Source organism: Pipistrellus kuhlii, unplaced genomic scaffold, assembly GCF_014108245.1.
Source record: "Pipistrellus kuhlii isolate mPipKuh1 unplaced genomic scaffold, mPipKuh1.p scaffold_m20_p_7, whole genome shotgun sequence".
Lineage (NCBI taxonomy): Eukaryota > Metazoa > Chordata > Mammalia > Chiroptera > Vespertilionidae > Pipistrellus > Pipistrellus kuhlii.
Window position 1 is genome coordinate 67377081 of NW_023425573.1, and position 15876 is coordinate 67392956.

General features: G+C 41.9%; 1 protein-coding gene across 2 annotated transcripts in view; it reads left to right on the forward strand.

Moving 5' to 3' along the window:
- The window catches only part of ZRANB3 (zinc finger RANBP2-type containing 3), a 162721-nt gene extending 149633 nt beyond the window's left edge, over window positions 1-13088 (forward strand). The window contains exons 18-21 of one of the 2 annotated variants that reach the window (XM_045575675.1): window positions 5953-6063; window positions 7043-7451; window positions 10411-10542; window positions 12393-13088. In XM_045575675.1, coding sequence (XP_045431631.1) covers window positions 5953-6063; window positions 7043-7451; window positions 10411-10542; window positions 12393-12491 — 751 coding nt within the window. In that variant the 3' untranslated portion in view covers window positions 12492-13088. The remainder of the gene's footprint in view (window positions 1-5952; window positions 6064-7042; window positions 7452-10410; window positions 10543-12392) is intronic. The other variant, XM_036420869.2, reaches the window with a different exon arrangement.
- Window positions 13089-15876: the final 2788 nt, after the last annotated feature.

Here is a 15876-nt window from a genome sequence, read left to right on the forward strand (position 1 = left end):
CACTTCTTCAAAATAGACTCGCCCAGGCCGTGGCATTCTGTGGAAGAGCCACACTCAAGGGGCCAAAGAGCCGCATGTGGCTCTCAAGCCTCAGTTTGCCGACCACAGGTTTAGGAGAGGATGTAGTTGATTAAATAAATTATATGCCCACACAGTGAAAATCTCTTCAGCTGTTTCAGCATATGGCATGTGGTATATTCATATGGGAGAACAGGGAATGACACTTGTGAAAATTCATTAAGGGTAAAAATAAGTATATAAAAAGGATGGAGACACAAATATATGTAACTGCTGTTGTTGACATAGGAAGTGCCTGGAAGGATACCTCAGAAAATCTTTCCTGAGGTTTCTCCAGGACAGTGGGTCCAGCTGGGGCCAGTTTTACCCTCAGGGTGACAACTTTAGTTTGTCAACATCAGGGGACACCGCAGGGAACACCCAGCGGCCAGAGGCCTGGGGTGCTGATAGCAATCCTGCAGGGAGTGGCACTGCACTCCCCAGCAACCAGTTTCCTGGGTCAGAGTGTCAGGAGTGCCGCCACTGAGTGATCTTCTGTAGATCACCGATTAGAGGACTTTGTACTTTACTCCAGGATCACAAATTAATGATGAAAACAAAGCAGGAACTGTAAATGAGCGAATGAGGTCAGATGTAAACCTAGGAAAAGATGGGGCAGGCGATGGAACCATGGCACATTGTAAAGTGCATAACCCATCTAACGTCATTTAAATTCAGATTTAAAAATAAAATACTGCATGACTCTGCTGAGCTGGTTTATTTATGAGCTGCCAGTTTTGGACACTTGCCTAATGTCTTCTGTACTGAATTTTTCTCAGGAGCATACATTTTATATAAAAAATACATTTAAAATATGTGTGTGTTTATACATATGCACATACATATACATATATGCACACACATATAACAAAAAGCATGATGCCTATTTTATTGTTCTCAATACTTCTTCCAGTCCTTTCCATTTTCTCATTTTTATAACCACAGTCAGAGTTAACCACAGCCATTTCTAGTTTCTTCTCCATCAGATATGGGTGATCACTCAAAAAACCCTCTGAAAAAGATAACTGGTCAGGCTAAAAGGTAGTCATAACATTGATACAAACCAAAGATACTTATAAAATTACTAGAGCCTGGCACTCAAAATTCATGCATGGGTACAGCCTATAGGCCTGGCCTGTGATCAGGGCCATCTTTCCCGGCTGCCAACAGCCTGCCCTGCCCTGGTTCCCTGTTCCCCATTAGGTGATTGGGGCCTGCGGGCTGGGGGCAGCTCCTGTGTTGAGTGTCTGCCCCCTGGTGGTCAGTATGGATCATAGCAACCAGTCGTTCTGCCATTTGGTTGATTTGCATATTACCCTTTTATTATATAGGATGTGCAGTGATATCTTATAGATATCTTATAGATATCACGTGTGTTATCAAGCAGCAGAGTAAGTCGCTGGACTTGTGTTTTTAAGAGCTCATTCTGGCAGCAGTTGGAAGGGTAGATTGAAAGGATAATACTCGAGTTGGGGAGACGAGTTGAGTTAGTTTTCTGTTGTTACCATGACAAATTATCACCACCTCAGTGGCTTAAAGCAACAGTGGTTTATCACCTTGGGGTTTTATAAGTCGAAGCCTGAGCTTCTCTGCTGGTTTCTCTGCTCTGCATTTTATAAAGCTGAGCTCTATAAAGATGTGGGCCAGCTGGGCTCTGCTGATAGTCTGGGAAGGATCCATTGCTTATTCAGGTGGTTGACAGCATTCAGTTCCTTGTGGTTGTAGGACTTAGGTTTCATTGTTGACTCTCACCTGGGGGGGTGGGGGGGGTGGCCCTTAGCTTCTAGAGGCTTCTTCCTAGTTCTAGCACAAGGATCCCTACATCTCAGGACCAGCAAAGTTGTGTGAACTCCTTGTGCTTGGAATTATTCCCTATCTTAAAGTCAGCTGATTAGTAAATTTAATTTCATCTGCAAAGTCCCTTTAGGCATTACCTACATGTGTTATTGATTGGATACTGGAGGCAGGAATCCTAGGGAGATGTCTTTCAAATTCTACCTACCACACAAATTAAAAAGACTATTGTAGTAGACTTGGAAGTACAAAAGATGAGGACTTTTTATGATGTCATTAGCAATGGAAATGGAGAAAAGAAAATGAAGAGCAGTCATTGATTAGAGAGGGAGGGTTCCAGGGAAACTGACTTAGCAGAGCACGACAATGAATTGTGTCCCCCTAGAGGGCGGTACTTGGAGGAAGCACGCTGATCTCACCGTGCAACCCCACTGAGTCCCAGTCAAGTGGAGTGACCATGTGTCTCTGAGAGCAGGGGCGAAGGGCAGGGCTGCGCAGCAGCGCTGAGTGGAAGTCTGTGTGTGGACGGTGAGACACCGGACGCCTTTCCCACGCTGTCCTCCCACTTTCCTTCCTAGAGAAATGGAACCAAGGTTGGCATCAGGCTCAGTGTGTTTCCACATTCCTCACTTAACTTCCAGATCTCCGGCAGCCACATTTTATTTCCTAGGCAGAAGATTCATCTCTGAAAAAAATGGAATGACCTTAGAATAAAGACAAATAGGTACTGATTTTTAGGAATTTCCCCCAAAAGCAGTGGCTAAATCCCCAATTAGATTACTACCCTTCAGTGCTGTCTGCCAGTTTTCAGGCTCATCCAAGCTCAGGGCCTACAGTCAGCTTCTGAGTAGCTCACTCTTCAGTGTGAATAGAAGCCAAGGTCACCAGCCATTGTTTCAGTTCCTAAGTGAGTTCCCATTCGGCAGAGGCAGGCCTGGTTCAGTGGAGCCCTGTTGCGTTTAGAAGGCCAACTACTTATCCTCCAGCCACAGCTGATCTCCAAAGCAGTGGGCAAGCTGGAGCCAGCAGTGTTTTCACTGGTGAGGACCACTTTCAGCACACTTACTCCTCTCTTCTTACAAAACTTGCCATCCTCTGTCACAGTCCCATCCAGGAAGTGTGTAGCAGACCACATTCTTCCTTCCCTGTTTGTCAAAATTGGGATTTATCATAATCCTTTTGAGAGTTGATATACATACATGAACTTCATAGCAAACCTCAGTGGAAAATTACATATTGCTAACTCACAGCTATGTTTGAAAAGTTATCTTCTACCCGCTCCATTTGGAGTTGATTGATCTGTTCCATGGTTTCCAAAAATCTGCTCTAAAAACTCTTGTAGGAAAGGCTATTTTTAGTTCCAAAATCTCTGAATAGATTTCTCAGCACCTTTTATAGTCACTGAATTAGGTTTCTAAGCCTTTAAATATTGAATAATACCTAAGGCAAGACAATATCTCCTAGCCCCTCAAAGCTATGAAGCTTTTTAGTTCATTTAGAATCCACTGAAATACTTTAGTGAACTGTTTTTGTCAAGGGAATAAAATGGTTGAAGAAATGGGGGGGGAGGGTTTGATTATGAACTAAAATTAGAGAATTTTAAAGGAATTCACTATAATTCTTTATTGCTTTAAGAAAGACACACAGTAGAAATGCAAATGTATGAAAAGATAATCACCCTTATGCTTCTGGAGAAATGCAAACTTAAAGCTATAATGAGATACCTATCACCATTAACAGAGAGGTTTATTTTTTAAAAATATTTGTATTGATTTTTAGGGAGAGGGAGAGAGAGAAACATCGATGTGAGAATTAAACATCTATGGGCTGCCTCCTATACTCCCCCTACTGGGGGCTGGGGATTGAGCCTGCAACCCAGGCATGTGTCCTGACCTGGAACCCAACCAGCAACCTTTTGGTGCAAGAAGTTTTCCAATGACATACCTGGTGCTAGTGGAAGTGTGAAGAAACAGGCCCTCTCATTCATTGCTGGTGGGTCTGTATTTGGAACAAACTCCAATGAGAGCAATGTGTCAGAAGCTACCCAAATTTAAAGCACTAAGACTCTGACCTGGCAATTCTACTTCTGGGAATTTATTTAATAGCTATTTCATGTGTAGGAAATATCATGTATAGGGATACTTATGATAGCATTGTTTGTGATAGCAGAGACTGAAACAACCAAAATGCCATTAATCAGAGGCTGTTTAGATACATGGTTTATCCAAATAATGGAATATTGCAGCCATTTAAAACTCTGTGTGTACTGAGGAGCGATCCTGAGATGTATGGTTAGGTAAACAGACAAAGGTGAAGACTACTGTGTATATGATGCTACTGTTTGTTTTTAAAGGGGAAGAGTGTAATGGGGAGTGTCTGCTACCATGTTTCCCCGAAAATAAGACATCCTCCGAAAATAAGACCTACTTACAGGTTTCCTTCTGAGTGAAATATAAGGCATCTCCCCGAAAATAAGGTACCCCTAGGCTCTGTCTCAGAATACTATTGCTAAACATGAGAGATTTGGTCCACTGATTCTGAAAGAAATAAGAGTCACAAGAAACTCACCAGGAAATTCAGGAATTGGATTGTTATGATGATGTTCCAGAAGATGATGACATGATTGTCATTGAATAAATGAGTAAATTCTTGATACTGTAGGATTCACAGTTTGTTTGGTTTGTGTTGACAACTACCGTACTACTGTACCGTATACAGGTAATAAATTTCCTTTATTTTCATTTAACAATAAATGTGTACCGTATTCTTCTTCATGGAAAAACAAGACATCCCCTAAAAATAAGACCTAGCGCATCTTTGGGAGCAAAAATTAATGTAAGACACTGTCTTATTTTCGGGGAAACAGGGTAGTGAGTTCAGATTTCTTTTTGAGGTGATAAAAATGTTCTGGACTCAGGTAGTGGTGATGGCTGTACATCTGGTGAATATAGCAAAATGTACTGGATTGTAAATTTTAAAATGTTAAATTTAGTGCTATGAGTTATGTGTCCATAAAAATACTGAGATAAATAAATAAAATATATAATCTGTATACAGAAAAAAACAACAACTATTTCTAAAAGGATTTGTTAAAAACTGGCAGCAGAAGTAGCTTTGGGGGAGGTGAAATGAATGAGAAATACACTATTGCCTGTCTTTTGAATTTTGATATATGTGCAGTATGTATTACCTAATTGAAAATGAATAAAACACTTTATAAGAAGGAAATCTATTAATTGTTAAATATACTTAACAACATAAAAGCAAATTTCTAAAATTTACCTACAATTACAGAACTATTCCATTGTGATTAAAGTTTGATTTTATCAAGCTCCCAAATGAAGTACTCAAAAAATGAAGAAATTTATGTTTGAACTGATTTAAAAAAAGAAACCACAAAACTATAATAGGTGTTAACTACCAGAGAAACTGGGCCATGCTAATTAGAAGGACTTAATTGGGTAATTGCATCTCACCTTCTTACATTCCCCCATCACCTTTAGTTGGAATATCTTCCTCCTCACTCTCAGCCCCTAGCCGTGGTGAGGGAGTGATGGTGCCGTGAATCCCACAGCAAGAGTGGCTTCCCTTCAGTGGCAGTTCTGTAAGCCTCGATGGGCTGACAATAACGGGAACAACCTTGAGATTAGGGAAGATGTGATTGAACCTGTTTAACTAAAAAGAGAAGCACTTTACCTGAAATGCTGGCTGACTCACTATGATAACTGATCAAGGTGAACCTAGGAGGTGGCCAGGAGAGGGGAAAGCTGTTAGAGATTTCCTGCACTACACATACCTAAGGCTGTCCATGCACATGGGCTCCATCACTTCTTATCCCTGGGCCCACTCCTTTTCTCCTCTAAGTGAAAATGGTCCGTAGAACTGAATGCCTCTTGAATTTCTTAGAAAAATAAGTCTAACGTGGAGGAAAGAGCTGTGTTTCCCACACGTGGTGACCAACATAAAGGCAGAAAACGTCATCCCCGAACTTTGGCATCTCACAGCCAGTAGACCGGGGTCTCGCTTTTTCTCTCCTGTTGCCTTTGCAAGGAGCAATGTCTCCCCAGGGAGAGGACATCACCTAACATGTCATTGTTTTAGATACATAACCAAAGAAGATGTTGCTGAAGCCTCGATGGACAAGGTGAAGAACGCCGGGGGCCACGTCCGTCTGATCACCAAGGAGGCTGGGCCGCAGGACCCTTCGACAGAGTAAGGCCGTTTACCAGTCGGCACAGCAGTGCGGAGACCACTCCTGTCCACTTTTGCATTCGTTTTTGTAATTGTGCTTTTCCTTTGTGTGGCCAGCTTACCCGTTCCAAAGAGCTTTCACAGTACAGTAATCCCTCAGTTCTCATAGCAGCCCCGAGGCCCATGATGGCCTCCTCTTGGAAATTAGAGGCAAGAAGGTTGTTTGAAGATCCTGGGACCAGGCAGACCAGGTGAACTGTCCCAGGCCACTGAGATGCTAGGAGACCTGAGGTCACATTGGACCCTGATACTGAGCTCTTTCTTTCTTAAGAAGTTTTCTTCTAATGCTTCTAATAAGCAGCACAGAAAATAGGCAAACAGCGGTTGTAATTCCCATGTAAGACTTTTTTACCTTTCTTTTCCTTTTATTCTAACAAATGGAGCACATGTCCTGTTACATTTCATTTCTGATTTTAATCCAGTCAGACTCTGAGTTTGCCTGTAGGAGGCTCATCCTTAGCAAGTCTTCGGTTCTCACCGTTGGTCACTGGTAGCTGCTTGGCTCAGTCACTTTACGGATGTGACTGTTTCCAGCGGAGCCGGAGGACAGGTCCATGGGAGCCTTGGAATGGGCTGTGTCCCAGTGAGGCATGCGGCATTTGAGAGCTTTGGCTGGGATTTCACATTAGCCAGTCCTGTCCCAGCCTCAAGAGCATTTCTAACTTCCCCAGATGTTTCCCAGTCTGATTGTTTAACTTGAGGATATCTAAATTCTCAAGAGATGCAGCACATCGGTATTCAAATGAACTTTTTTTTTAAACACACCATTCTTTTCCTGTATTTGGCGTGGAGTCAAGAGTGCTGACTGCAGTTTCATTCCACATAGAATCACAGAATCTGGGTTCTATGTTTACTGTTTATCAGCATAGAAATCCTAAAGGCCATTATATGAAGTTAGGCTTATTTAGACCAGTGTATTTATTAGTTGTCTTCTGTTCGGGTCTAGGAAGTCTCTTGAAGATGGAGCCTCTGTCCCACCGCTGACTCCCTGCCTAGCGCAAGCTGGTCTCACTGCGAAGCCTCCTGCATCCAAAGGCTACTTACAAGCTGTGGATAACGAAGGAAATCCACTTTGCCTCCGCTGTCAGCAGCCCACAGGCCAAACTAAGCAAGAGTGCAAAGTGAATGCTTGGGACTCACGGTTCTGCTCTCTGAACTGTCAGGAGGAGTTTTGGATTCGTTCTAATAACAGTTACCTGCGAGCCAAAGTATTTGAAATTGAACACGGTGTGTGTCAGCAGTGTCATCTGAACGCACAAGAACTCTTTTTACGTCTGAGAGACGCTCCTAAAAGTCAGCGGAAGAGTCTTCTGGGTGTTACCTGGACCGCCAAGCTCCCTCTCGAACAGGCAAGTCCTAACTGTGTGGCAGACAGAAGGCAGCGTTGCACTGAGGGATGGAGACTGACTTGCTCTCCTTTTAACTTTTTATATGGGAAATCTTGAATATATACATAACCCATCACCCAACTTTAACAGTTATCGACATTTTTGCCTTAATTTTCATCTGTCCCCTACCTCAGTTCTTTTTTTCTCTTGGAATTATTTTAAAGCAAATTTCAGACAGCACTTCAATATTTTTGTTATGTATCTCTCATAGACAAAACCTTCCTTCTTTCTCATTCTCCTTTCCTCCCTCTCTTTTTCTGTCTGGGAAATTTAATCCCATACCCCCAATAACCATTATCACACCCAAAACAATGGTAATTTCTTGATTAAATAAGCCTATTTTGGTTTCCCACCAGATTATCTTAAAAATATCCTTTTGTGGTTGCCTTGTTCAGGTTAGATCAAAATATGGCCCACACATGGCATTTAGTCATGCCTCTTATGGTCTTTTTAATCTGTATTGCCCCATTCTTTTTTTTACACCGGTGATTGCTGAGGAAACTGGATCATTTGCCTATAGGATTTCCCACATTCTGGGCGTGTCTCCCTGTTATCTGTCATGTTTCTCTACCCCCAGAATAATGGTTATAAGATATAGAGGCTTAATTAGATTTTCGTTAAATTATTTGGGGAAGAGATCTTAACAGATGATATTTGCATCAAGAAACACCTATGAGGGCCCTAGTCAGTTTGGCTCAGTGGATTGAATGTCAGCCTATAGACCGAAGGATCCCAGGTCCAATTCCAAAAAAAAAGAAAGAAGCACCTATAGGGAAACCTCATACTGTTTTCCACAGTGGCTGTACCCATTTACACTCCCACCAGCAGTGTACAAGTGTCCTTTTTCTCCACATCCTCAATAAATTAAAAAAACAACTATGGTCCAGTTGCTCTACTTTTCATGATGTTAATATTGAATGACAAAGGGCAAACAGATAATATGCAGTTCATTGCAATGAGAAGGAAACATGTTCATCTGTTGTAAAATACGATTTTAGCAGAGCAATTTATGACAAAATATTATCTTTAGACTCATTAATATTTTGCTTTGATTCCCAAAACTCAGTTGGATTTCTAATGCTGTGATCTAATCAGTTCTAAACTTCAAACTAAAGCAATATGTATAATTTTATAATGAACTGAGTTTTTTGTTGTTAATCCTCAAGTGAGGATATCTTGAATTTTTAGAGTGAAAAGGAGGGAGGGAGGAGGAGAGAGGAAGAGAGAGACAACCATCGATGTGAGAAACACACATCGATTGTTGCCTCCTGCATGTGCCCTTTAGGGCCAGGGATTGAGCCTGCAACCCAGGTATGTGCCCTTGAACGGGAATTGAACCCATGACTCTTCAGAGTGCAAGCCAAAGCTCTGATCACTGAGCTACCCCAGCCAGGGCAGTGAGCTTAATTTTTTTTTTTTAAATCACTCCTGAGCCACTCTGCCCACTAAAATATTGTCAAATCATATATTTTTATTTACCTAATATTGCTGAATTATGACAGAATTCATTAATAAGCATTTCTGCAAAGATGAATTTGCATAACTTAGAGAACTAGGAAGATACTCTGTTTTTTCAATGGTGTCCTGAGTTCCTGAAATATCCTTTGGTCATCTGGTGAGACATATTGTACCCCTCCCGGGGTGTCACCTGGTCTCACTGCTGTCTGCTGCCTCCGTGAGCAGGCTGCCAGGAGACACATGTGACATCCTAGAAGCAGCCTGTCCACGAAGTAGCGTAGTTGCACCCAAAACAAAAGTGCTCAGAGGACAGGGAGCACCATAGGCTCAGTTCTGGGAGGACCACTCAGAGAGGGGTGACTCTTTCGACAGGTGAATTTAGGCTTTTGACAATGTCCTCACGTGATTTGCCAATTATCAGGGAAAATAAACACCTTCTAGACTGTAGAGTCTGTCAGAGTAGACACTGTTCAGAGCAAAAGAATTGGTTACAAAAGGCAGAACCAAAATGGATCTTTTTCCTAAGAACGCGCCATTTGCTCGATGCATCAGACTTCTATTTGTAGTTGCTTCCACAGTGCCAGCCACAGCTGGACAAAGCCCGCCGCTCCAGCTCGCTGCCACTTGGGGTGCCTCAGGCTGGGCACTGCTGACCGGGCCTGTGCTCACGCAGGTCTGCAGCTTTTCTTGAAAGCGCTTTAGAACTGCAACGCAGGTTCCCACGGCTGGCAGCCAGGAAGTTGATTACAACTTCTTCCTTGTTCAAGAGAAAATGAAAATGGCCTTCACACTGATCTTTGTGATATTTAAACAACTGCACAGCCGTGCTGTGAGCTGGTTTTACTACCTTAGGTAAAATGTTACAATCCATCCCGTTTGAATGTAGGTCATCAGTTTAATATTAAGTGTGTGTATCATCACTGCTTTAAGTGGACATCTTTGTTTATTCAAAATATGCAACTTATAGAGGTTGTTCTAGAAATATACCAGTCCCTGTAAACTAGCAGATTCCCAGGTTATAGCTATTAATATTAAACTGCCATTGGTATAGTAATAAATGCATTTAGGTCAACAACTAAAGATGGTTTAAGTCAGTAATAATATTCAGAAGTTTTAAGTTTTTAATCCGTTCTTATTCTTTTTTGTTTTAGTGACTATATAAACTAGCTCAAAAGTGAAAAAACAACTAATTTTTCCCAGTCTGTCGGGAGTCTTGGTATTTTCTGCTTGCTTATAATTTTTTTCTCAAAATGGGTTAGGTAAGGGAAAAAGAACTTTTTCAGAAACATTTTATTGTTTTCAAATTGCTAACCTAGAGGCTTTCTCCTATTCACAAAAGCTATAAAGAGCCATCCCAGTGTATTTTCCCCTGATTCTGCTGTGTAAACATGATCGCACAATACAAAACCCACAGTTCCCGCGGTGTGTGTACAAAAGTGCTGATCCTGGGTTCTGGTTGCAGCTTAACGAGATGGTCAGAGCCCCCGGGGAAGGACACTTCTGGCAGGTGGACCACATACGGCCGGTGTTCGGAGGAGGAGGACAGTGCTCCCTGGACAACCTGCAGACTCTCTGCACAGTCTGTCACAGAGAGGTCAGTGCACTCCGCTCATCCGCTCCTCCCAGGCCTCAGAGGACAGCGTCACGCAGGCGTGGAAGAGCACTGTGAATCCACGTCCTGGGCTGGGAGCCAAGATACATTTTATTTCTTTCATCACCTAACACTTGTGTTTCCTCTCGAGGCCTAGGGCTCAGTCACAGATGGGAAGGAAGCTGCTTGCCTTCTGATTCATCCCAGGACCCGGAAATTTCCCCACCGCCTAGCAGAAAAGAAATACAATGTAGTTTGCAGAGTCTTGAAGAGGCCCAGACCTTCAAACTGGAAGTTTGGTGGATTGGGGCAGTGACATATGTTTGCATGTGCAGCTAAGGATGTCCTGAAATGTCTAAAACTTTAATAAATTATCTCTAGGACCATCTCAGTTCAACATGCAAACATGGCACTCGTGGCCAAAGTGTAAAACCTGTTAACCTTGGCACATCCTTGAGCAATTAATTACTTGTTGCTTAAATGAGAGGGGGAAAATGACACAGAATTTGTTTATCAACTAGGATGAATTTTTAACAGGCCATCGGCAAAAGGAAGTCAGGCCTACCTGTTGAGATAAACTTAGAAAGAAACATTTATTCAGTATGCAACTTTGCATCTGACTTATTTTTTCCCTTGGTAGATTTAAGCATTTTCCCACATTCCCATGATAAGCATTCATGTTATTGTCTAAGTTACACATGATTCTGTTGAATAGATCTCTACCTTAGTGTATTTAGCCCTTCCTATACTAATGCACATTGAAGTTATTTACATTCTTTTTTGTTCTTATACATATTGTTGCCATGCACTTCATTTTTTTATGTTTTGAGGTAATTTCTTAAGACAGATTCCCATATCTAAAATATCCCTGAGTCTCATGTTTGGATATTTTTGAGGCTGTTTTTCCGAAGGTTATACTGGTAGGCCCTCCCAGCCCATCAGGAAAGAGAGTGCCCATCTGACGGCATGGATTGTGCCCGGCGGTGGGGGAAGTGGCCTGCCCCAGTTTGTTTACTAAAGACCTGATGGTTTTTAAAATATTAATCAGTTGTATTTACAGCTTTGAGTTTTGTCCCAATCCTTTGACAACGTTCATATTATATGAGCATTTTCTTAACCTTTTAACGTTTTAGATTCCTCTCTTCACAAACGTAACTTTTACATAAATGGGGACTGTTCTGTTTGTTCTTCATTTGAATCCTCTTTGCTTTCCACACCCTTCCACCTGGGTCACTTCACAGGTGCACAGACCCCAATGGGAGTCGTCCGATTTCTCCACCGTGCAGATTAGTAGCACATTTAAGACTAATAAGAGAATTAAGATACAGCAAAGTAAAATGCTGCCCTGTCTGTGGTCACTTTTTCGGGTTCGCATGAAAAGTCTTATTTGCGGGACTGGCAAAAGGATCCATTTCTTGTCTGTCCCATTTTGTTTTCCACCTTGGTTTGGTTTGCTGGGTTGGGAATTCCAGAGAAGACAAAGGGGCCGGCCTGGTGCACACTGCACTCTGGGAAATCCCAAGATGGCCCTAAACCCCCACTTGGACGAGAAGAATCATGACCTCCTCCCTGAGACCCCAAGGGAGGGATGCACGGATCTCACTGAGTAGCATCCCCCAGACTCTGTGATTTCTTCTCAGCACCTGGTCCTGAGTGAGCCTCGGACCTTGGCCCTCAGCAGAGCTGCTCGGGTTTGCTGCTTGTAGTTGGTGATGCCCCTAACGGCTAAACACTGGGAGTGGGTGTGGCGGTCATGTACGTATTTCCATACTCACAGAATACACAGAGTTTGAGTTTCTGTAACCAGTACTTTTCTCCCCACATGTGAACACATTCATATTTTTAACTTTTAGAGAACTGCCAGGCAAGCCAAGGAAAGGAGCCAGGTGAGGAGACAGTCTCTGGCGGCAAAGCATGGATCCGACATCACGCGGTTCTTGGTGAAGAAATGAAGTGTAACAAACTTTGGATGGATGACACATGGCTTACAGTGGAGGAGTTTAACTCATTTTTTTTTTTTCATTGTGTCTACTATTTTAAGAGTGAAATTTTTCAGAAAGTCAAGAATTCAACTTCCCTTTTCATATGAAATGCTTTTAGCATTTAATATCTTTTTAAAGTATCTAACAGAAATCCTGAGACGCAGTACTATTTCTGTGACCTTGATTTCATGCAGACTCTCAATTGTGTTTCAGTAAGGCTTTGTTGAGCTCTAATTTCCTATGACTACCTAATCATGGTGTTATGCATAGATTGTTCTTAAAAAATATATTCTCAATTACTTGCAAAATGCTGCCAGATTAAGATTGTTTCAGGACTGCTGAGTGTACAGAATGGGGTATGGCAAGACCATAAGGGAAGTTTTGGGAGCAAATCCTCATTATTCAGGAATCCTGGGCAACGTGTGACCTGCCTGCTTAGTGTCCAAGAGAGGCTCCGGTTCACTACATGCCTCCAAAATGGGCTTGGGGTACACGTTTTAAGTGCTTTTTTTTTTTTTTTTCCTTATTTCTTAGCCAGTTGTCTTTATTAAAATGATGCTTTTAAAATAAACTAATTAGACCTATAATGTTTGTGGACAAATCATGGATTCTGGGTAAAGTAATTGTTAAATATGTTAAAAAATTGAAAATATAAAATGCCACTTAAACTTCAATTTTCAGCTAGCTGTTTTTTGTTTTGAGGGTTTGTTTGTGTTTGGTTTGTTGTTGTTTTGCCTATTTTTGTTTAATTTATTTCTTTTAAGACCACCTCCTTGCAATTTCCAGAGAGAAACTATAAAATAAGAAACAGACTTGGTTTCAAATACATAAACAGTGTGCTGGCGTTTAAAGCACTGCTGGTAACACTGACACAGAAGAATGTCAGCTTACTCCGGACACCTCAGTGTTCCTGAGGAGTACACATAACTTCTCTTCTCCTCCCACTGAGATGTTCTCAGGTGTAAGTCACTGCTCTGCTCTTTGACATATTTTCCATGGGAATCCTGCTGACAGTTGGAGTAGGCCATTCCCAATCCCATGCCAGAACCAAAGGCTAGTGGCCACATTCTTCCTTTAAAGAAGGTGAGAGAACAAGTCTTAATCCAAACCAGTAGCTATCTTGACGACCCTTTCAGCCAAGCACTGGTTCCACTTCCTGCCGAGCTCTGAATCCAACGTGTTTCCCATCGGAGCTCAGCTTTCCCAGCCTGGCCCCGCGCTCCGACTCCAGGCACAGCAGGTTTGTCCTTATGCATTAAAGCTAGGCTTACCGTGACCACCTTTCGTTTTTAAAATCCTGTCTTATTAAAAGGTTCCTATTTTAAAAGGAATAATGATGATAAAACACTTGATATTAAAGCATGACCTGATTGAGATATATGTTAAAAAATAAAATGTAATTGATATAAAAAAGTAAAAGGGTGATAATGAAACAAAAGCAGAGCATAGATCTGTAATATGTCAGAATCATGAAAGCGAAGAGTCGGAACTACACAAAACACAGGTTCAAGGACAAGTGCACCACAAAGACTGTGTATGAATTCTGTATGGATGTGACTCATCGGTTTGATACTTTCCAATTTTAATTAGTAGCGGATGTTTCACAATGCAGAGCACTTGTTTTTAGAGAGATTACACACTCATGAATTTTCTTTGTAGAGTTCTCAGTAAGTTTATAACTATTTTGCTGTATAAACTCAAATAGTGTTGTTTATTATACAAGTTAGGTTGGGCTTTCTTTGGCCTTTTTTTCTGCTTTGCTAGTCAAGCTCTTTGCAGCTTTCTGCCTCATTGCCAGAGTAACCCAGGATTCCTCACTGCTGATGGCTAAGAAGTCTTCACACTGTGTTTCCTCCAGCAGCGAGTGTTTGCAAGTGAGAGTTTGGTGTAAGTAGGTCAGGTTTGAGTGGAGCTTGTTCTTTAGATCAAATTAAGTTGGTAATTCTAGGGAGAACATTCTCAGATGGAGGAATGGGTGATGGTTTCAGGTGAAATGACCCATGTAGGTGGTCTCTCTCTTTGCCAGATTTCAAAATTCCAACAAAAAACACTATGAGAGCATCAAAAAGAATAGAATGCAAATAAATTTAACCCCATGGAGGTAAAAGATCTGCACACTGAGACTACAAGACTTTAATGAAAGAAATTGAAGAAGACACAAATAAATGGAAAATATTTTGTGTTCACAGACCTGAATAATTAATATTGTTAAAATATCCATACTACCCAAAGTAATCCACAGATTTCATGTAATCCTTATCAAAATTCCAATGGCATTTCTCATAGAAATAGAAAAAATAAATCCTAAAATTTTATGAAACTACAAAAGACCCTCAAATAGCAAAAGCAAGCTTGAGAAAGAAGAACAAACCTGGAGACATGATGTTCCTGCTTTCAAACTGTAGTACAGAGCTATAGGAATCAAACATTATGGTATTGGCATAGAAACTGATACACAGGCCAATGGAACAGACTAGAGAGCCCATCTATAATAATAAAAGGGTAATATGCTAATTAGACCAGATGTCCTTCTGGACGACCTTCCAGACGAAGCCAGGCTGCAAGGGAAGCCCGGTCCTGAGTGCCAGAGGGAAGCCGGTGCTGGCAGCTGGGGGAAGGAAGGCCTACTCTTGCATGAATTTCGTGCATCGGGCCTCTAGTGCGTATATGTTTCAACAAAGGAGATAAGACTATACAATGGGAAAAGGACAGTCTCTTCAATAAATGGTGTTTGGGAAAATTAGATAACCATATGTAAAAGAATGAAACTGGATCCCTATTTTACACCATACGCATAAATCAAGTCAAAATGGAATAACACTTGAACATAAGACCTGAAAGCATACAGCTTCTAGAAGAAAACATTTGCTAAGAGAGTGGAACATACACGTTCTCCCCCCACAAGAAGATAAATACGCGAGGTGATGACAGTGTTAATTAACTAGATGGTGGTTATTCTATCAATGTACCAAATGACCACATTGTGCACTTTAAACATCAGACAATTTTATCTGTCAATTAGACCTCAGTAAAGCTGGAAAGAAAAACACTCTAGGGAACAATGAGCATTGGCCACACAGGGCCTTGACCTACTTTACTTGTGGGGCACTGAGGCGGGGCTTTCTGGGACTGAACATAAAGGTAGCCGGAGATCGATAACAGCAAAGACCTCCCAAGGTAAACACTGCAGGGGGCTGTCCTTGGCCTCACTGTCTGAAAGCTGCTGCCCCTGTGGGTTGCACATGGGAAGTTCCCCAGAGGGCACACGGCGAGGGGGGGGGGGGGGGGGGCGGCGCCTGCACCCTGCCTGCAGGAAGGAGCTCGGAGCCGCCCACCGCCACCCCCAGAAAGAACA